The sequence below is a fragment of the Engystomops pustulosus genome, chromosome 4 (assembly GCF_040894005.1).
Source record: "Engystomops pustulosus chromosome 4, aEngPut4.maternal, whole genome shotgun sequence".
In the NCBI taxonomy this organism is placed as follows: domain Eukaryota; kingdom Metazoa; phylum Chordata; class Amphibia; order Anura; family Leptodactylidae; genus Engystomops; species Engystomops pustulosus.
In genome coordinates this window covers 137354296-137377234 of record NC_092414.1, presented here as the reverse complement: position 1 = coordinate 137377234, position 22939 = coordinate 137354296, and the positions used below count along the sequence as shown (strand labels likewise).

Sequence of the window (22939 nt, the reverse complement as noted above, 5' to 3'; positions counted from 1 at the left end):
GCCAAATTTGCAAAAGTACAAATTAGCAGATCATGAAAAGTTAACAGGGTCATATAGCAGTTAAATGTCAAGAAATAGAATGTAGAGTATGAACAAGACCATCATATCAAACTTCAATGTCTAACATTTCAAATATCTCTTCCGAATGTATGTGAAAAAAATTTCCACAGGCACACTCTAAAATATTGTTGAAAGCTTTCCCAGAAGAGTGAAAGTTTTTAAAGGTGTCTGTAAAGGTGTGAGCAACTCCATATTCATGTCTACGTATTTTAAGGGTTGTCATAAAAACTCCTGTTTGTGTCATGTTAAATTGCATTAACACTTCAACATTATCTTAAAACATCATCTACACAAAATTCAAAGATTTTGGAAGAAAACCATGTATTCATTTAAAAAAACACACAAGCAACGTGACAGTTAAATCATCCACAGCCTTTTAATGCAGAACAGATCAGAACAAATGAGTACTATGGTCACTGATGTCCGCCCCTCATCATCCAGCTCCGGATTGGACAGTAACCTCTTATTATGAGGAAGATGTAGTCTCAAGAATCACACTGGAGACTTTCACAGGAAGGAGCAGAGTTCTTCATTTCTACACTGTGCACGGTCCTGAAAGAAAATTAAAAGCTCACAGAAAAAAGTGGGTTGGACATAGCAGAAGCAGCCAAAAAAGTGAGCTGCTAACAAACAAAAATCACTGCACTGAAAGGAAAACCACAGACAAGTGCTGGATAAAAGCTTTCCTATTAACAAGGGAAGGCAAGAAATATAGAAAGGGGCACATCCTGCCACAACGGAGGGGAGCGACGTCATATGTTTCCAGATAGTCTATCTGGAGATCCAAGGTAAGTTGATCTATGTGATTCTAGATATACAGTACAGCAAATTTTATGTCTTGTCACATTAAACAGCAATGTAAACCAACCAAAAGATACACCAAGAGAGGAAGTTGTTACATCCTCTTCTCCACTTACCATTCTGTCTTTTTATATAAACTTTTTATGAAATGAACTGTCATTTACTCAAGTTACATATTAGAATGTTTTGTTGTAGTGTTACCATATGTATAGTTTATATACATATATATATAATCTTATATTATATTGTAATTATGTTGTATGAATTTAAATAATAGTATAGCCCATAATGTCCTTATTGATTGCCTTCAGATAAATACAGTAGCCCACATTTATTAAAGTGTTTGCACCGGTTGTCTGTCTGACTTTGCAGTAGAAAGAACTTCAAACATGCTTGCACATGTATTTAAGAAGTGTCTGTCCCAGTTTTGTGTTACGGCTGCACTGTGTCTGACAAGACAGAAAAATTTGCACCCAAAGGGGCATTCCGGGGCACAGTTGGATTACACAATTCTAAAGCATTAAGAAAATTCACTAGAAAATAATGGTGCATTCTGTGGTAGAAGTGCAGATGGTGCCAGATTCATGAAGAACGTGTGATACATTTCATGAATCTGGCACCATTATGTTTTTTTTGTTGCTAGTAAAGTGGTCAGTAAAAATCCTGGACACTAGACTAAACTAGGCAATCCAATGAAGTATAGTTTAATAATAACACAATAAATGCAGCCATTAATACTAAAATAAATTGGCTATATAGCAAGATAAATATTTTTTATACTGTCTTAGGAATGTCTTGGTTCCCGGAGGAGACAAAATGTTGCTCAATTGGTGGAGGTGAGGGGGTGATAATATTTCTGGTGGTTCATAATAGCTAAATGGTTAATGGCAGCAATGTAAAACCAACATCCCAGTGGTGTCATCTATGTCTAAGTGGTTAAATTTAGCTTCTCTAAAGAAAAGATAACAAAGGGGTTAATCTCCTCCACTCCAGCAGACAGGATGGAAGGACCATTTACCTAACAGTAGAGGGACCTAATTAGCATATCGAGGACCAAAACCAAGAATGCTGATTGCGCAAGACTGGAAAGATCTAAAGCAAAAACTTTCACTGCATTGGAATACATGAAAATATACTAAAATATATAAAATATGCTAATAGTTGTATTTGGTGGAGGTGATTAAAGATCCACATTAAAGACAGCACTTTGTGGTAGGCGACTGAGCAACGTGTGGTGGTGGGGTTTTCTGGTGATCTACAGTAATAAAAGGTATAGTAACTTACTTGGTATCCAAGAGCTGTAAAAAGGTTGGTTTCTATATCCAAGGTGGTCTTGTGAAATGGTTAATTTCTGTGGTGAAAGTTGGCAAAGGATTTAATGTTACATACCTGGTGCACACTGCTCAGCTCACTTGTCCAGGCACCTCTCCTTCCTGTTGGATGCACTCATCTGGCTCAATAACTGCTTCAAAAACTTTGGAGTCTTCAGAAAAAACACAGACAGGCAATCTAACTAGGTCAGACTTAGGCTGAATGTGGGTGTAGTGTAGATTGGCAGCAGATGGAGATTGGCTGCTGTCAATGTACGGGGGTGTTTCCCCAGTGATGTCACTGTCCTTATATGGACAGTGACATCACTGGGTCCCCCCTCCAGCAGAGCTTTGTACGTGCTCAACTCTCCTTAAAGAGACACAATGCGCTGCATCCACTCCCCATAGGCTTCTATTGCCTCCACTGAGCGCAAACTTCACGTCGGGAGCAGGATGAAAAGACGTAGCTTGCTGCGTCTTTACATTCTGCCTTTTTCAGTGGATCTGACAAATAGTGGTCAAATGGAGGCATAAACTATGCCACTATATGTCAATGTATACACTCAGCATATACATCGGGAGCTTTCAGGAAGTATACGCTATAAGTACACAATAAGTGTAATGTGAACCCAGCTTCCCCCAATTTTGAGGAAGAAATGTGTTAAATTTCGGCAACTTGTATAAGGTTCTGCTACTTTTATAGTAGGCTAATAAGATGGATTTATTGAAACTACACTTGGGAAAAATGACTGCTTTCTCTTGCTTTTCAGATGTCGTCCATATTAGTTTCTGAAGATGAAGGTATGATTTAATATTCCTGTATTATTAAATAAGACATTGCAGATAAGGAGCTCAGGTTTTGGAAATATTTCTGTCACAGCCAAATAGATGGAGAGGGGTCTACATTTCCCATTCTTTTATGAGGCCTTCCTAACTCCTAGCTCCAACCTTGTACTTTGATAATTGATAAGTAATTGGTAAGTATGGAAGATAATTTTTTTAAAAATGGGTCCATCAGGCTCTTACAAAAGGGCTAGCATTATTATATAAAGCCTCTACACTGCATGTTACTTTTCTGACCTTTATTGTTACGTTATGTAAATGATAACCCCATGACAGTGGAAATAACATCAGGTTATCGATGTTTTGCTATGCCATATGAATGTTTTGCTGTTCACTGTTGTGTTGTGTACTACCAGCAATGTAAAGTGGCTAGGTAGGATTACATGGTGTAGTCAGGTTTGTCACAGTAATGTTTCTTTAAACAGATTTTCTGAGATTAAAGTATTATTATGTCAAGTACATGTTATTTCAGAAAACCTATTTAAGAAGTCTGTTCATTGGAACTGTTTTGTAACACTAAAGTTGTATAGAGCGGCAGTAGACTGACATTACTAATGGGTATAGGATAGAATATAAAATATCTGGAATAGATAAACTGGTTTGGCTTGACTCCCACATTATGTCATTAGGCTTCCTGAAAGTTGTGCTTTATAGTAAAGGGGCTGCCTGTAGCAAAATAAGATGGTTTTCCTTGTCCTATCCAGGAAAACTTATTTGCATATTTCCCAGAATCTCCTAGTGGAACATCAATTGCTCTCAGTCTCCACACACCTACAAGATGGTCTTAATTGGCAAAGTCTTGCTAAACTATTTCCCCACACTGTAATGAAGAGACACAGCCATTTTGAAACTAGTGCTGAATCTGTTCCTTCTGGAATAAATATACTGGTTTGGCTTTCATCTCACATCATGTCATTAGGCCTCCTGAAAGTCATGCATGGTGGTAAGGGAGCTGCCTTATAAGGTAGCAAAAGATGCATGGTTTTCCTTATCCCATCCTGGAAACCTTATTTGCACATTGGTGTTATACCAAGCTTGCATATAGTGACTGGTGATGTTAGATTTCGGAAAGTAGTGGGAGGTGTCCCCAGGTCAAGAAATACCACATTTCTACCCATACTACTTCCAGGTATTTGCTGGGTTGCTTGTGAGGATTCTGAAGTGCCGCTATTGAAGGCAAAATAGTTCTGAACTGTGTCCTCAATATTGAAATGTATCATGCTGTAAGGCATCTTCTGCATCATCATACCCCCTAAATACATCAATAAGAAGATAAAAGGGTAATTTGTGGAGGTCAGACCATGTAGATGAATGGATTCAAGGAGTTCTACAGGTGCTGGTATCAATTAGGTCGCCGTCATGAAAAAAAACTGTAGCCTGAGCTGCAGTTTAGAGTTTGCTAATACTGGTGGAGATGAGCCCACCTCCTGCAAAAAGGAAACAGTTTTCCTGCCAATGTTATTTATTTTTCTTTATTTCTTTCTCAGAAGTTTCCCAGTTTCGTATTGCTGATGTCATTGCAAAGAAACGTGATGGCTTGGCACTGTCTCCAGAAGAGATCAGACATGTGGTAAAAGCAGCAATGGCTGGCCAAGTTCAAGACTGTCAACTAGGTAACCAGACCATTACCAAATGTTAATGGAAATATAGCTGCAATATAAAATACTCTTTAACCCCTTAAGGACGCAGCCTGTTTGCACGTTACGGCTCGCTACTATTTTTTGAAATTCGACCAGTGTCTCTTCCTGTGGTAATAACTTTTCAACGCTTTAAGATATCTCTGTGATTTTGAGATTGTTTTCTCGTGAGACATTGTAGTTTATGTTAGTAGTGTCATTTCGGTGATCCGTTCCTTTTTTGGGGGGTAAAAATTCAAAAATGTAGGAAAAATTTGAAAAAAATGACTATTTTCAAAGTTTCAAATGTTATACTTTTTAGACAAAAAGTGATACAACAAATTTTTTTTGATAGAAACCTTTTGCCATTGGTCTTCTTTTTATATCCATTATTTGTTTTACGTTTCCATTTTTTTTATGGATGTGAGAAGGTTTGAAGTTTTAGTAGCAACTTCTCAGATTTTCTTGAAATTTGAAAAATGCGAACTTTTTGGTGATCAATTCAGTTTGGAAGTGCCCTATAAAGGCTTATGTACTATATACCCCCACAAGTAACATTTTATGAACCTAACATCTCAACCTATTCAAATCAGCATTTAAGAAGTCTGTTAACCCTTTAATTATTTTTCCGGAAGAATATGAAAATGGAGTGGAAATTTTGAAATTTCAATTTTTGATTTCAATCTTTCTAATTTAGCCCTAAAATGGATACATTCAGAAGGAATTTGAGGTAAATATATATTCCTAATTTCTTGCCCTGCTTCTTCCGAGTACGGCAATACCAGACATGTGGATGTCAGCTGCTGTTTCCCCGCACAGCGATGTCCAGAACAGAGTTAGCGATACTGGGAATTTGGAAGGCCAATTTGGCTGCAAATATTTAGTGGTGCCACAGTGTAATTGAAGAGCCCCTGAAGTAAAAGTACAATAGAAAACCCCCCAAAATGTCACCATTTCGGAAACTAGACCCCTCAAAGAATTTATCGGTGGTTCTGGTGAGCATTTTAACCCCCAACATGCTGGTCAAAATTTAATGCAAAGTAAATGGTGCAGAGTAAAAATTGCGTTTTTATCTCAAAAATGTCATTTTAGTGCCTCATATACTGTGCCCAACCCATGCCACTTTAGACAAACACCACAAAAATCATTCTGCGGGTTGTCCCGAGTACAGCAATACCACACATGTGCCAATAATTTACAGGCTGGGCACACGGCAGGGGTCAGGAAGAAAGAAGCACAATTTAGGTTTTCAAGCTCCTTTTTCACTAGATTGGTAATGGGGGGGGTACCCCCGAGGTACCAGTACAATAGAAACCCCCAAGTATTGAACCCATTTTGGAAAGGGCACCCCTCAAAGAATGTATGTAGGCTTGTATGAGCATTTTAACCCCTAAGGTGCTGGCTCAAATGTAATACAAAGTGAGTAGTGCAGAGAAACAATTGTATTGCAATTTATCAAATATGTCATTGAAGTGACAAAGGTATTTTGCCCAACTCATGCCACTGGGGAAAAACACATCAAAAATCATTCTGCGGGTTAGCCCGGTTAGGGCAATACCCCATAGGAGGCAATAATCTGTAGGATGGAGACACGGCAGGGCTCAAAAGGGAATAACTTGTTGGAGCACAGACATTGTACATTTTTTTTTTCTTTTTGGCATCATGAAAGATTTGTAGATGCCAATAGGGGCCAGTACAGTAGAAACCCCTAAGAACTGACCCTATTTTGGAAACTACACCCCTCCATGAATTAATCTAGGGGTATAGTTAGCATTTTAACCCCACAGGTGGACCCCTGAAAAAGTGCATAATGGATAGTGCATAGTAAAAAATATCCATTATGTCATTTTGTGCCCAGCTGCTGCCATGGGAAACAAACACCCTAAAAATCATGATGCATGTTTTCCCGGGTAAAGCATACGGGGCAGTAATCTACAGGCTGGGCACATGGCAGGGCTTAGAAGGGAAGGTGCGGCATGCGGCATGATGTATAAGCTGTGCGTCAGGGTAACAACAGGGAACTCTAAAAATCCAGGGATGTATGATAAATTCGGAAGCAATCTTTCATACATAACCCTGGTTTTTCTGGGCATGTCTCATAGTGATGAATGGTGTCCTTCCGAATGCCATTTTTGGAGCACACCCTGCACCTCTTTTGTGACCTTCCCTTGCTGGCTGTTTGGGGAACTACTCCTGGAAAGTGCTGCCCTGGTACAATACGTCATGTGGCCTCACTTCCAGATGTGCTAGCACTCCCCCCTTCCTGCTCTCCAAAAAGAAAGTACTTTATTACTACCTCTTGAAATTCCAGGAAGGTTCCCCTCTGGCCGGCATATATATGCAGCACATAAGCATTATACAATGCCATCTGCATGATGTGCACGGCCAGCTTCTTGTACCACACCCTCGACTTCCGCATGGCATTGTACAGCTGAAGCACCTGGTCAGACAAGTCCACCCATCCCATGTATTTGTTATAATCTAAAATACAGTCTGGCTTGGGGGTTTCTGTACTGGCACCTCGTACTGGGACAGGGGTGGTGGTGTGCTCATGTATTGTGGTTAATACAAGGACCTCTCTCTTGTCCTTGTACTTTACACACAATACAGAGTCGCTGCATAGTGCCCTGCTTTCGTGCCATTTAAGTTTTTGCCCAAGCAGTGACTTAGGGAGACCTCTCTGATTTCTGCGTACAGTGCCACATGCCGCAGTATTTCTGGAAGAGAGGCACTTGAACAGGGTGGTGCTGGTGTAGAAATTGTCCAGGTAGAGGTGGTAGCCCTGGTGCAGCAGTGGGTGCACTAAATCCCACACTATCTTCCCTGTAACACCCAGGAAGGGGGGGCATTCTGGGGGCACTGTAATGGAGTCCTTCCCTTCATATACCCTGAACTTGTAGGTATACCCTGATGAACTTTCGCACAGCTTATACATCTTCACACCATACCTTGCCCTCTTATTGGGCAGGTACTGGCGGAAGTGAAGTCTCCCTTTGAATTGTACCAGGGACTCGTCTATGCTCACATGTTTGGCGGGGGTATATGCCTGGGCAAACTTGGCACTAAAATGATCTAATATGGGCCTGACCTTAAATAACCGATCATAACTGGGGTCACCTCTGGGTGGGCACTGTGTGTTGTCAGTGTAGTGCAAAAACTTATGGATGGCTTCAAAGCGCATCCTGCTCATTGCCATGCGGAACATGGGGGTGTGGTACAGTATGTCTGTGCTCCAGTAGTCCCTGATTGAAGGCTTCTTTACTATCCCCATAAGGAGTATTATGCCCCAATACTTGTGCATCTCTGCTGCAGTGACAGGGGTCCACCTGTAGGGTTGTGCATAAAAGGAAGTGGGGTTTTGGGCAATATGCTGTGCAGCGTAGAGATTTGTCTGAAATATAATAACATTCAGCAGCTCCTCATCAAAAAAAAAATTAAAAAAGTCCACAGCTCTGAGCCGTGCCGTGTCAAAGTTAATTCCAGGATGGCCCAAAAAGTCAGGGACCAGAGGGGTATAATTATCTGGGGCTACCCATGTGGGGTCAGACGCTTCTCCTGCAGAAGTCCCAGAAACTTCTCCTGCAGAAGTCCCAGAAACTTCTCCTGCAGAAGTCCCAGGCACTTCTCCTGCAGAAGTCCCAGCCACTTCTCCTGCAGAAGTCCCAGCCACTTCTCCTGCAGAAGTCCCAGGCACTTCTCCTGCAGAAGTCCCAGGCACTTCTCCTGCAGAAGTCCCAGGCACTTCTCCTGCAGAAGTCCCAGGCACTTCTCCTGCAGAAGTCCCAGGCACTTCTCCTGCAGAAGTCCCAGGCACTTCTCCTGCAGAAGTCCCAGGCACTTCTCCTGCAGAAGTCCCAGGCACAGATAGCACACAAAAAAAAAAAGATAATGCACACCAAACCACACGGACAAGCCGCACAGATGGCACACACAAAAAATAATGCGCACTAAACTACACGGACAAGCCGCACAGATAGCACACAAAAAAAATAATGCGCATTAACTACACGGACAAGCCGCACAGATAGCACACAAAAAAAAATAATGCGCACTAAACTACACGGACAAGCCGCACAGATAGCACACCAAAAAAAAAAAGATAATGCACACCAAACCACACGGACAAGCCGCACAGATGGCACACACAAAAAATAATGTGCACTAAACTACACGGACAAGCCGCACAGATAGCACACAAAAAAAATAATGTGCACTAAACTACACGGACAAGCCGCACAGATAGCACACACACAAAAAAAGGTAATGCACACCAAACTACACGGACATGCCGCACAGATGGCACACACAAAAAATAATGCGCACTAAACTACATGGACAAGCCGCACAGATAGCACACAAAAAAAAATAATGCGCACTAAACTACACGGACAAGCCGCACAGATAGCACACAAAAAAAAAGATAATGTACACCAAACCACACGGACAAGCCGCACAGATGGCACACACAAAAAGTAGCTAAGTGCACCCAACTACGGGTACACCTACGGCGCTCTGGAAAAAAATATTACCAGGCACCGAAAAAAAACCTATGTGCACCGCGCAAAAAGGCGCTACAAATGCACCTAGCTTTCCCTAAGACTAACTACTGCTAAAGATTCTGTGCAGCGCTATTCACGCGGCGCACTGAAAAGTGCATCCAGTGCAGAACAACGCTAACACAGCGCACTGAAAAGTGCGTTTGGGTTCAGAAGGGACAGACAGGGAAAAACGGAAGGCACGTGGGATCACACAAGGCGATCACACAGGGAACACACAGGAAAAAACAGATAGGGATAGGGATTTGTAGGGAACAATAGGGATCAGATAAGGGTCAGAACACTATTTATAGTGTAAAAGTGTATTTTGGTGCACACAGTAACGCTCTTTCCTCTCTCCAGCGATACCAAACCAAAATGGTGCCGCTGGAGGAAGAGGAAGGGGCTAAAAACACGTTTTTTAGCCTAAAATCGCTGTAATTGGCCAGTCAGGTTTGACTGGCCAATCACGGCGATCGGCGGGCGGGACCGATTTGATTGGTCGGGTGATGGAGACAGGAACTCCTCCTGCCTCTGTCACCCAAATCTCATCCCGATGTACAATTCTAAAATAGTATGCGCTCGCGCAGTAGCTTTACTGTGCTGAGCGCTAATCGTGGGAAGCTGCGCAGTACAGCTACGGCGCGGAGCGCTAAGGGGTTAAACATGAACTTACTAAATTTCCTATTAAACGTGGAGGAATCAACACAGTAAGGCTATATTCACACTGACATATGGGGGACGTATATACGGCTGCCGTATATACGGCCGATATACGTCCCCCATAGGCAGCAATGGGCGCACGGCACCCTACGGGAGCGGTACGGTGCCGCACACGTGCGGCACCGTACCGTTCCGTACCCGGACAAAGATAGGACCTGTCCTATCTTTATCCGTAGTACGGCGCCGTGCGCCATTAATTCCTATGGAGAGGGGCGGGGGTGAGCTGCGCTCCCCGTACACTGCCGTTGCCCGCTACGGTACGGTACGGGCGGGCAACGGCAGTGTGAATATAGCCTAAAAAAGATTAAATCTCTGTTCAAATCTGCATTGGTCAATTCTATTGTTCTTTTCTTTTTGATGGAACCAAAAGCAAACATCAAACGGTACATCGGGTTTCCATCACAGTGTCCATCATATTACTGGATAAAAGATTATAACATGTACAGCTGTGATTGTTGCCTTAACTTTATTCATATTTGTTGGATTTATGTTTGGTTTTGCAGTCAGATTGACTTAACTTGAACTCACAGGCAATAAATTATCCAGAATAAATAGTAACAAAAAGTAATGATAACCTCTTCATTTACAAATAGAAATAAGCAATAAAAATGTATTTCTATAAATAGAATCGCCCTTAAGGGGAACGTGTCACCACATTTTTCACAAATACAGCTAATGGCAGGTTCCCATAGAGCCCTATTAGCTAACTGACACCCTTCTTTTAGCTAAAAATGGTTTCCTTTAGAACCCCATATAATCAACTTCAGAATTTTTCCTGGTATACCGGGATAGTCAAGGGGAACATGGCCTCCTCAGCCTGAATCCAATAACTCATCGACATGCTATTTCAGCATGTAGCAGTAATGTTATGTGACCAGAGTGACATCATCTCAGGTCCTTTAGCCTCCTAACATTAGCAAACTGTACACCATGTGTACATCTGATCACATGAAGTCACAGCACCCTCCGTGGACTTCTAATCCTCTCCATGCAGGAATGCTATGATTTCATATGATCAGATATATGCATGGTGTACAGTTTGCTAATACTAGGAGGCTAAAGGACCTGAAATGATGTCACCCTGGTCACATGCTGTATGCTGAGAAAGTTTGGGGGTGAGTTGCTGGATTCAGCCTGAGGAGGCCACAACCTCCCCACTTATTGGCTACAGACATCCCTGGATACCAGGTAAAATTAAAAAGTTTATTATATGGGGATCTGAGGGAAACTATTTTTAGCTAAAAGAAATGTTGGTTAGTTAATAGGGCTCTATGGGAACCCGTCACTAGCTGTCCTTGTGAAAAAAATGTGGTGTCAGGTTTCCTTTAAAATACGTTTAAAATACAGTATACATAGATTGTTTGTGGATAATTTGTGGAGTTGTTTTGTTATTGGGTTTTTTCGGCATTGTTATTATTTATTTTTTTGGGCATTCTTCTTAAAAATAATTGGCTGCGACAGCTGGCTTCAGAGCCTGTGAAGACACAGGCTCTCACGCTGGCCGCTGCTGCTATAGTGTTGTGTGTGCCAGTGGCTATATAATGGGGCAGGGGTCTGGCTATATAATGGGGCCGGGGAATGACTATATAATGGGACAGGGGACTGGCTATATAATGAGGCAGGGGACTGGCTATATAATGGGGAAATACTGGCTGGCTACAGGGGCATGGGGCTGTATACTGGGGGAATGCTGGCTGGCTATATACTGGGGAAGGGGGCTGACTATATACAGAGGCAGGGGGCTGGCTATATAGAGAGGCATGCTATATACAGCGGCAGGCTACATACAGGGACTGGCTATAAGCAGTAGCAGAGGGCTTGCTTTATAATGGGGCTGGCTATATACTTGGGGGTAGGCTGTGACCAATGTATTTCCGACCCTAGGCTTATACTCGAGTCAATAGGTATTCCCAGTTTTTTTGTCGTAAAAGTAGGAGCTTCGGTTTATATTCGGGTAGGCTTATATTCAAGTGAATACGGTAATTAAATATTAGCTTAGATTTTAAGGACTCATTTGTATATGAATTATTCTTATTCATGGAATAACCCTTTAAATAAAGTTGCTAAATATTATATGACAGTGTTGTATCTTTCAGTTAGGAGGAAACTTAGTGTTTAACGTGTTGCATGCTGTAATATATTTTATCTGTATCTATAGGCGCTCTACTTATGGCAATCCGTCTTAAAGGAATGAACCCAGAGGAAACTATGACACTTACAAAGGAAATGGTGGCCTCTGGCTGTGTACTTGAATGGCCAGAGGAATGGGGCGGTTTGTTGGTGGACAAACATTCCACAGGAGGAGTTGGGGATAAAGTGAGCCTACCTCTTGCTCCAGCACTCGCTGCTTGTGGCTGCAAGGTATTAGTGCACTGTGCATCACTACATCCTCTGTAGATTCACCCAAATTGTTACTGAAATGACTCATATATTCTCTATATTCTACAAACAGTATTTTTATATTTAACTTTTTATTTTAGTTTATTTTTATTATTAATTTATATTTTGTTTGAAACCCATGTACTTTAAGGGATTATGTCACCACTGATCGCCCTCACAAACCAAGCAGAGTAATTTTCAGTTCACTTAATACATGTTTGATTGGAACATGTGTTCGGCATCTCGAAGGTACTGTGTATGGTTTGTGGAAGGGGGGGGGGGGGTTGACAGGCTTTTACCATGAAGCTGTGCTGATATGTAGTCCAGTGCTCTTTTGCATGATGATTGCCTTTTAAACCATTTTGTCTTCATGTAAGGTTCCAATGATCAGTGGAAGAGGACTAGGGCACACTGGGGGAACACTGGATAAGTTAGAGTCAATTCCAGGCTTCAGCTCACAGCAGAGTCCTGAACAGGTATGAAAATAATAATAAATAAGTGTAAGAGTTATGTGCGGACATGCAAAGTGTAGGCGTGAAAAATAAATTATAGCATGTTTGATCTTTTGCTTTATAAAGGACTTTCCTATCCCTTAAAGAGGTTGTCCCATTAAAGCAAGTTAAGCCCTACCCACAGGATAGTGCCTAACTTACTGATCAGTGGGGATCTCAATCATGTGACTCCCAACGGGGGTACATCAGGGTGTAACGGGGGTTCATTGGACCCCTTGTTCTCATGATCTGTGGGGGTCCCATCACTGAGACCCCACCGATCAGCAAGTTAGGCTCTATGTATAGGGACTAACTTGCTGCAATGGGAGAACCCCTTTAAAGAAAAATACTCATTTTCAAGGACGGAAATAGACACCTGATGCTTTGGAGCACCATTGATTTTGAATAAAGGATTTGTTGGTAGAACCTGTTGCTCCATTTAGCTCTACTAGACTGCTGAATATAGCCGGGCAATGTTCTTCATCAGTCATATACTGCTGAATAGAAAAAGAGTGGACATATGCAAGCACAGTTTAATTTCTTAATATACTCAATAGTAAAACACTAGCTATCAGTTTTATACCCTGTACCCCCATGGCAGGCCTCAGCAGTTACTTGCCATATACTTGTGGGATACTGATCGCTTCTACAGTTATGTGGTATATTCACAACAACGCTCCCAATAAAGCAGTGACTGATGCCAGAAGCGGTAGCAGAGAAAACTCATAACACTTATTTTATTATATTATATATAATCTTTCTAGGACCCTGTTGTCAGAATCAGAAAGCCCTTAAGATCGGAGTCACATGTGGCGTAATCATTAGGGATTAGTTGCAGTAGAATTACTGATAGCATCCCACAGCATTTTCAGTGATATATCCAGATGTTGCTTAAAAAGCCTGCAATGTAAAATGATATACACTGCAGGTTTTGTTTACAGAACATGTCAATTATTTCTGCGGATTCTAAGTGTGGAATTCAGCCTTTCCAATGCAATGCAAATCCATTCTCCCCCACACTTCCATTTGCATCTACATTGCTGCAAAAAACTAAAATCTAATGATTTAAAATGATTTCAGCCACTGTCTACACTGCTGCAAAATTTCTTCAGTGAACATTCCACCATGATCTTGAAACATATCCCCGGCCTTAAGCATTTATTACATATCCACTCTGATGTCCGTTTAAAACAGAAGGTGACCAATATGTGCAAAATAAAGCTGCATTACCCAGTCCCCCTGAAACCTAAATTATGCCAAGGAAGATGGAGCTAGTGCCAGCTGGTACTAAATAAAGGTTATTGTAGATATCAGTTTAGACAATGCAGTGGCATAACGATAGATGGATCTTTATACATACACTCCACAATAAAATCACTTCTGTGAAATCAATTTAAGAATCAACACTGAATACTCCTGCTGTCCAAATGGATCATACATCAGGTACAAATCATTAGAAAGACAACCCCTATAAAGAAGTGGTTCTGTTGGGGGTGACCAAAGGCAATTTCTCTTTCCTCATCTTTTTGGCTATTTTTATTCACTTTAGCATTTTTTCATCTCTCAAACCTAGTGGAAGCATACAGTGCTGTCTGCAAACCCACTTCGGTTGATCAGGTGAGGCAGCTCATCCAGATGTGCTAGCCATATGTACCCTACATGCCATTAGGTACCCATATGAGATTCTCAGACCCATTTGGGCACACTTAAGCTCACCAAAAGTGCATTGTCCGTCTATAATGCTGCGTGCGGCGATTGACTAAGATTGTGTGCCTGAAATCATGAATGTGCCGCTTCCTCATTCAGATCTGACAGAGTTCACCATCTTTTTTGTAGTGCATCTTAAACATAGGGCATGCAACACAATTTAAAAGTCCAATACGGCACTCGGTCTGAATCAGTCAGACTGTCCGACGGCATGCCCCCTAATTTGGTCGAATGCAGACCAGGGCGGCTGCGACACAATCTCAGTGCACACTTCTTAAATACCTGTGCAAGCTGTTTTAGCCATGAAGAACGTGAACAGTCCGACTAAAGTGTGGTGCAAAGTGACGCAAAGTCCTCAGTAAATTTTCCCCATTGTGTGACCATATATAGATACATTAGTATATAGTATTTAACTAATTAGTTAGTTGTCCCTGGGTTCCTTCTGATGCATGACATTGCTAATCCTCATGTTAGCAGTTCCTGCATGATAAAGGTGTGATAGTGGGCATTCCTGTCCACATGCTATGGACAGGAGAAGGTTCTTGCATGTGGAGGACATACACACTACTGAGCATCGTTTCCTTGTCTTGAGGCATTTCATTCCCCTGAAGTTGGACCTGAATTTTGATTTTTGAGTACCATTCAATATCTGGGATATTAATTTTGATTTTCATTGACAATTTTTAGGTTTTATTGTTCTCAATGCACTCCAGTATGTAATGAGTAAAGGATTTCAACTGGAATATTTCATTCTTTGAGATCTAGGATGTAGTATTATAGTGTTCCTTTTATTTTAAAGCAGTGTATTATGAAGTTGAAGCCAAACTGACCGTAAATGTCCACAGCCGTGCCTATAATGTATTTTGTTTGCAGATGCTTAAAATCCTAAATTCTGTTGGTTGCTGTATTGTTGGACAATCTAAGAACCTTGTACCAGCCGATAAGATATTTTATGAGATGCGAGATGTAACAGCAACAGTGGACAGTCTGCCTCTCATAACAGGTAGTATGTTATACACTACACCTACACTTTTATGGTGCTTTTTCAAACCTTTGCTCCTATTTAACAAATGAGATGTAATAAGGGGCTATACAGAAAGGGAGTATCTCTGGAGAGAATACTAATGGGTTGTGCCGTATCCCTTCTTTCAATTTTTTGATAGTATGTGATGATTACAGAGGCAGCAAACTTAAAGAATTGTTTTAACCCCTTTCTATTACAGCCCATTTCCATTTTTGAGTTTTTTACTTTCTACCTTCCAAAAACTATAACATGTTAAATATTTCATTTACAAAGGATTTATTTTTTTGTGGGGCAAATTCTATTTCAAATGGCACCATTTAATATATTGTGAAATGTACTGGAAAGCTGGAATATAATTTAAAATGGGGTGAATTGGAAAAAATAAACATAGTTGGGCCATTTCTTAATGAGATACATTTTATGGTGTTTATTTTAAAAAGGTTGTCCGGGTATAGGTTAAAAAAAATAAAAAAGAATTTATATCCAGCACTCTCCACGCTCCTGTTCTTGCATCCCTGCCAGTTACTGTTTGTATACAGTGACCGGTGGTAACATGTGTCTACAACTTCTGTTTATCCTCAGTCTGGCAGTGATGCACATCTACAGCTGCAGAACTCATGCATGGCTTTTTTAAATGTATTTTTTTGTCCACTAGGTATCAACCTTAACAGGTTTGATTGCTCACACAATATACTGCAATATTTATCAGGCAGGGTTTAATAGGAATTGAGTTTTCAATCATATAGATAAAGCTCTAAACACCTGAATTCCCAATGTCCAAAGCTACTACTTGGCAAATATTCAAAACCCCCTAATCTAAAAGTATTAACAGCAGTAATAGAAAATAACACCCCACTGGTCCTCAATAAGAAGGCAAAGTTGATTCATCGAGACTGAGTTGTCACATTAGACAATAAGTTGATAAAGTTACTAGAGTATTAAAATCACTATAGGTGATAACTTCTTATCAGGACCACAACTTCATGACAACTTCTGTGACCTCTTGTTCCAGAATTTGCCTCTAGATGATTTGCTCCTGAGTTGCTTACAGTTTAGTGTCCCATGAATAATAATTATAATCCACATTGTGCTCCTAAATTAAAAATTGCCATAACAATTTAGAGGGGTTGTCCGAGTGTTTAAATAAAAAATATAAATGCTTGGGGGGAGGGGGCTGTTAAAAATAACACACATAATTGTAAGCTAAGCTGGAATTGGGCTATAGTGTTGTGGCTAGCATCCAGCAAGATCAATACACTTAAAAGTAGAAAGAACGATGCATATATCCTATATAAGCTCAGAAAATATTTTATTGTAAGTCCTTACAGAGAATATGAAAAACCATTAAAAAAGTCCACAATGGGGCTTAGAAAATACAGTCAGACAAGAGTACAGGATACTGTGAAAAAGGATTAAATGTAGTATGCCGTGTAACAAAACACAAATAGGTGATTAAATCATGCGTAACCCTCTAATCAAATAAATAAATAAATATGTTACAATTTCATAGTAATCTCCATGATATAGTTGGGGAATACACAGTGATATACCTAACAATACAGTCAGAAGAATATAGAGAAACAAATAAATACACTTGCAACACTGGAAGTATGAAAAGACCAGACCTGACTCATGTCCTCAAGTAGGCTTCATCAGGAGTCGTAAAAAATAACACACATACTTACAGCGGCGCTCCCGTTGTCCAAGTTGTCATCCCTCTACTTACAGAGGCAGGCACACTCTACTCCGACAACTTCCACCCGCCTGGCACACCCACGTGTCCCCTGCTGTACGAATGCTGTATTAGATGTGGGAACAGGGAACTGGTGGGCATGCCAGGCAGGTGGAAGTTGTCATAGCAAAGTGTGCTTGCCTCTGTAAACAAGCAGGGGCACGGCAAAAGGAGCGGTGGCACAGGGCGATGGGAGCGCCAGAGGAAGTAAGTACGGTATTAGTTGGGTTTTTTACAGCCTACTCCCTCCAAGCCACCTGTATATTTTTCTAAACCACAAACAACCCCTTTAACTGATCATACAACTGTGCCCCATGCAAATGTGTTATTATAGAATGTTATTATAATATATATACTACAATATATTTCTTGACTCATTTAATATAGAATAGCCCCAGAATAAATATATACTTTACCTGCTAAATTAATAAAATATAGCAATTCTCTCTTTAAAAAACAAGTTGGAAAATACTGTAACACTTACAGATTATTTTTTTAATTATTTTTTATTTTATTAGATCTTCTAACTGGAAGGCTGTATGTCTGGCAGCCTATGTATCATCAATCTTAATGCAGAGATCAGAGGAAAACGATTCACTATACTTATGCTGCCACACATCAAACTTGATCAAAGTGTTTTTGAAGTGACTTATGGGCTTCCCAATCGCAACTGTGACTGCTGTGGCTCCTATAGTTATGGCACCATGACTAAAGCCATATCTATAATATATATTTTATATTAGAGCAGAGGCAGAGTGTAAGAGCTCCCTAAAAATTGCTAAACTAAAAATCTTAAACCTAGAAGTTTATGGGGCAGATTTACTTACCCGGACCATTCGCGATCCAGCGGTGCGTTCTCTGCTGTGGATTCGGGTCTTCCGGCTATTCACTAAGGCAGTTCCTCCGACGTCCACCAGGTGTCGCTGCTGTGCTGAAGTCCGCCGAGGTCCGCCGGAGTTCACGATCCTATTTCTGGTGAAGGTAAGTGCGTGTCCAGCGACACTTTTTTAAAAAAAAAATCCGTCGGGTTTTCGTTCGGCCACGCCCCCCGATTTCCGTCATGTGCATGCCGGCGCCGATGGGCCACAATCCGGTCGCGTGCGCTAAAAACCCGGGGCAATTCAGGAAAAATCAGCGCAAATCGGAAATATTCGGGTAACACGCCGGGAATGCGAATCGGGCCCTTAGTAAATGACCCCCATGTGTATGAATAGTTTAGTAAAGTTTGTTAATCATAATAAAATGTCTTTTGTGCTGATTTGCTTTCATGCAGCTTCTATCATGAGTAAAAAGGTATCCGAGAACCTTTCTGCATTAATACTGGATGTAAAGTTTGGTGCGGCAGCTCAGAGTCCAACAATAGAAGAGGCAAAGAATCTTGCACATAGTCTTGTAAGTCTAGGTGTGCTTTTGGTCCCATAGAAGCTAACAGATCTTTCAATGTTTTCAAAAACTGTATATGAATGTATAATTTTCATATAGGGTTTTTTTAACAGGTAAATGTTGGGGTCTCTCTGGGAATCCCTACAATTGCGCTTATTACTAACATGGATACTCCCATTGGTCGTTGTGTGGGAAACAGCCTTGAGGTGATAGAAGCCCTGCAGTGTTTAGAGGGACAAGGGCCTGAAGACCTTAGAGAGCTTGTGCTGCAGACAGGTAATAAAATGTATATGATTTCTGATACAGCTACAAAACATTGTTAGGCTGCATTTAGATGAAGGTATGCCCGCCCGGCACCATGGAGAGGAGGTGGGGTGACTCTTCCACACTCCATATAAAGGCATTGCATATGGCCGTAACACAGGGAAAGATAGAACATGTCCTATCTTTTCCCCGTGTACGGAGCAGTACGGTTTTGTTCCGTGGGCCATTGCCGTCCATACGATAGTGTTAATGCAGCCTTATATATGCAGAAGGGTCTCCTAAATCTCCAGTATATCATTCACATGTGGACATATCATCAAAGTATACGATGCATAAAGTAATACATACAGTAGATTAAATATTTTAGAACTTTTCAATGATGGCAATTACATGATGCAATTAAACCCTCATCATGAAAAAAATATAATTACACTCATAGCTGAGATTTACCATATGGAGTGTCACATTGCTCGAGACATACATCCTGACTTAGTACCATCCAACTGTCAGTCTATTATAAATTTCAGAAGGGATTAAAGGGCTACAACAGAACTCTACAAAATATGATCCAATCCTTCACGGATCCTTCAAACAGACATTTCAAAAGATTTGACAGGTTCTCTTTAATGGAAATCATAAGATATTGCTTACGCTTATCACGCAAATACATGATTTTCATGTAGTAATGAAAAGCTTAGGTTCTAACCTCACATCAGAACAAGTCAAGTCTTCCTTTGTGTACAGGTGGCTATCTACTCTGGCTCTGTGGACTGGCTGATTCAGAAACACACGGGGCAGCGAAAATTTCCAACGTCTTACAGGATGGATCTGCTCTCCAGTGTTTCCGAAAGATGGTGGAAGCACAGGGTGTAAAACCTGAAATAGCAAGAACTCTGAGCTCTAACAGCAAACTAGGAGAAGCATCTCATAGTGAAGAACTTACAGTTTCCAAAACAGGTCAGCATATTGTTATGATTATAATTACACCTCAATGCATACTATGATGTATAGAAATATTTCAGATGTGATGTGGGTATATGGAGAAACAACAATCATATTGTCATAAACAAATAATAATGTGGAAGCAGGATTTTTTTAACGATGGTTGCAGTAGAAATACTTCAGGTATCTAGCTTTGTATATTGCTCTGCAGCCCCCTACAAAGCTAAAGAGTGGTGTACATAATGTCCATTTAGCAAACTTCTAAAACAATGGACAAAATAAAGTTCCAAAAATAATAATTATTTGTTGTGGAATAATTTTTATAACTGAGGTGTCTTTGATCAATTTTGTGTTTTCTTTTCTAAGTCTGTCCGCCTTTTAGAAAGATATGGGCTCTGGAAATTTGCATGTAAATGAGCTCATACTAGCTAAGCGGAGGTAACCTTTTATTCATATAGTGTCTCTGGACTGGATTTAAAGAAAAGAAACACCAAATTGTGACATATCATCAATGAAATAGGGGATGTCATTTTGCATCTTGTCCTCTCAAATTCCTCACCATTATCATGATGTCTGCCTAAAACCTAGTCTTTGTCCCACTTTGAGAGATTTTTACACTTCCAGTAAAGGTCAACTTCTGAATCTTGAAAATCTTTAGGGGGTTGGGAAAAAAAGAATGTATGCCCCCTGTTCCAGTGTCGCTTCAAGTTTATAGGTGTAGGTAGTGTGTGTGCCTTGAAGTTCCACAGGACCTACATCAGCCAACTAGTGGCCTCCTCGGACCTCGAGTAAACACAGGAAGTAACCTACCAAGATCAACAGAACTTACGTTCCATTGTCTAAGGAGGCCATTTATTGGCTTAAACGAGTCGCTGTCCCCCCTCCCTGGGCTTTGTTGCCACATGCCCTCTGGAAAATCCCTTTAAACTTTACAGCAGCTTAAATAATTTTCTTTTCATTTTTCTCTGTGAAACAGAAGAATTTTGTCAGTTTTCTGAATAACCAATGAATTTACTAATTTGATTTTATACATATATCTAGGTACAGTGGAGTTAATCCGAGCCAGACCTATTGCTGATGTCCTGAATGCACTTGGGGCTGGGAGAAAGAATGCAACAGATGTTATTAACCATAGTGTTGGGGCAGAACTGCTTGTGAGCGTGGGGCAGCATGTAGAGAAAGGTAAAACATATACTATGTAGCTCTCTTATACATATATATCATTGCCAGTAACAGAAGTGGGTGACTGATACATGAAACAGCAGCCTACTAAAATTAATAATATATCTAAAATTAGCTATATTACAGGTAATCTGGTATCAGGAAAGCTATTTTTACATGATGACAGATTCTTATAGCCCCTGGCATGTTGTTTTCAAAAATGCCTTTGTCATGCATCTGAATAATTTCAGTGCTTTTAAATTGTTTCTTTAACATTACCTGGCTCCATGGCCTCCTCAGTCTAGCAAATGCTTCACCCAGTTAGCTGACGTATGTGGGGGGAGGAAGCAGGGACAGTCTGAGGAAGGGGGAGGGCATTGAGTGAGGATGAGGGGAGGAGAAATTGAGGAGAAGATGACTCACCACACACTGCTAGAAGGGTAATGTTAAAGAAACAATTATAAGGCACTGGAATTCAGATGCCCCACAAAGGTATATTTGAAATCAACACGCCAGAGGCTATTGGAACCAATCGTCACGTAAAAACAACAGGTTCCCTTTAAATCTAAATGAAAATCTCTCTCTCTCTATATATATATATATTATATATATATATAGTACTGTATATATATGCACTTTTAAAATAATATTCTTATATTGCACATCTCCATTCTTTTCAAGAAAGGAATACTTACATTGTCTATTGCTTTTTCTCATGATAGGAGCCCCCTGGATACGAGTGCATTATGAGAAAACACTTCTTCAAGACACACAACGGCAGATTCTTCAGAATGCTCTTTGTATTTCTGCACAGCCTGCTTTTACCCCTGAATCTCGTATTAGGGATGTTATTTTTGCTCAGTACAAGAAGGGAGATTATGGTGATACTGTACGCAGGGAAGGGGAGATCAGCTGAGTGACAGCTTACAATTTTACCTTATTTACAGTACATAGTTTTATACCAAAATCTTACAACTTGAAATAAATTATTAAAGTGGAACTCTGTGCAAATCTTTGTACTTAGTTCAGGGGTAGACAGAGCAGGAAATGTGTTAAAGGGGCTGCACCAAGCTCGCTTATTATCCTCTATCCACAGGATAGGGGTTAACAATCTGATTGTGGAAGTCCAACTGCTGGCACTGCCACAATCACGAGAATGGACTCTCATTCATGGGTCCCATTCTCACTAAATGAAGTGGCATGCTGGGCATGCGTCATGCTGCTCAATTCATTAGTATGGGAGCATCATAAAATTGGCCATCCAATTTAGTGATTTCCAACAGCATGGCGCATGTTCAACCTGCTGCTTAGTGGAGTGTGTGAACGGAACCCCTGTTCTTGAGATGAGGGATCAGATTGTTATCCCCTACAATGTGGATAGGGAATAAAAGAGAACTTGCTACAACCCCTTTAAGTGCAAATTTAGCCAGAACCTACAACTAGTGATGCTTATATTTATAGGGCCAGATGAAAAGAGTTGATGGGAGAAGTAAAATGATCCCTATTTAGCTAAATAATACAAATTCCCAATTTCTACTTATAATAACAAAGTAAAAAAGAATAACACTCTAAATTAATTTTCCATTTGAATGCCTTTAGAAATTCAATTTGCAGCAAATCAGTTCTTATATTTCACTCTATTGATGTGCAAATCTGGCAAAATGATTCACTCATCTCAGCATATAAAGTCTTGCTTGGCTATTACATGTACAGTAATACCATCTTCAACTCTGCTTCTAAAACCGCACCTTTTAAAATCTTATAAAAATAAAGATCTTATTTTCATTGCTTCCATGTTATAACATCAATTCTGCCCAGTCTAATGTTCTGAAATAATAAATAGCTTTTTACTATGTATGGATGTTTTACTAAAAACATTACAGGAACTACTTCTATTTTTACAAAGATTGTTCACTTATAGTATACGGAAACTAACTTGATCTCTGGATACGGGATGTGTGGATCCAC

General features: G+C 40.5%; 1 protein-coding gene and 1 long non-coding RNA gene across 3 annotated transcripts; one reads left to right on the top strand and one right to left on the bottom strand.

The window, feature by feature from the left end:
• Positions 1-417: 417 nt before the first annotated feature.
• Positions 418-2406, bottom strand: LOC140127209 (uncharacterized). The gene is made up of 2 exons (XR_011854963.1): positions 2251-2406; positions 418-612 (listed from the first exon to the last, which is right to left on the bottom strand). It is a non-coding gene; the product is annotated as an uncharacterized lncRNA (long non-coding RNA).
• TYMP (thymidine phosphorylase) lies at positions 545-22826 on the top strand. 2 transcript variants are annotated; one of them, XM_072147612.1, is made up of 11 exons: positions 545-848; positions 2942-2972; positions 4502-4627; positions 12047-12249; positions 12645-12743; positions 15339-15468; positions 18495-18613; positions 18718-18880; positions 19613-19825; positions 20852-20992; positions 21694-22826. In XM_072147612.1, exons 2-11 carry the CDS (start codon positions 2942-2944, stop codon positions 21885-21887), a joined length of 1419 nt encoding a protein of 472 aa, XP_072003713.1. In that variant the 5' UTR covers positions 545-848; the 3' UTR covers positions 21888-22826. The 2 variants fall into 2 exon arrangements, with proteins under 2 accessions (XP_072003713.1, XP_072003714.1); XM_072147613.1 differs by lacking the exon at positions 2942-2972.
• Positions 22827-22939: the final 113 nt, after the last annotated feature.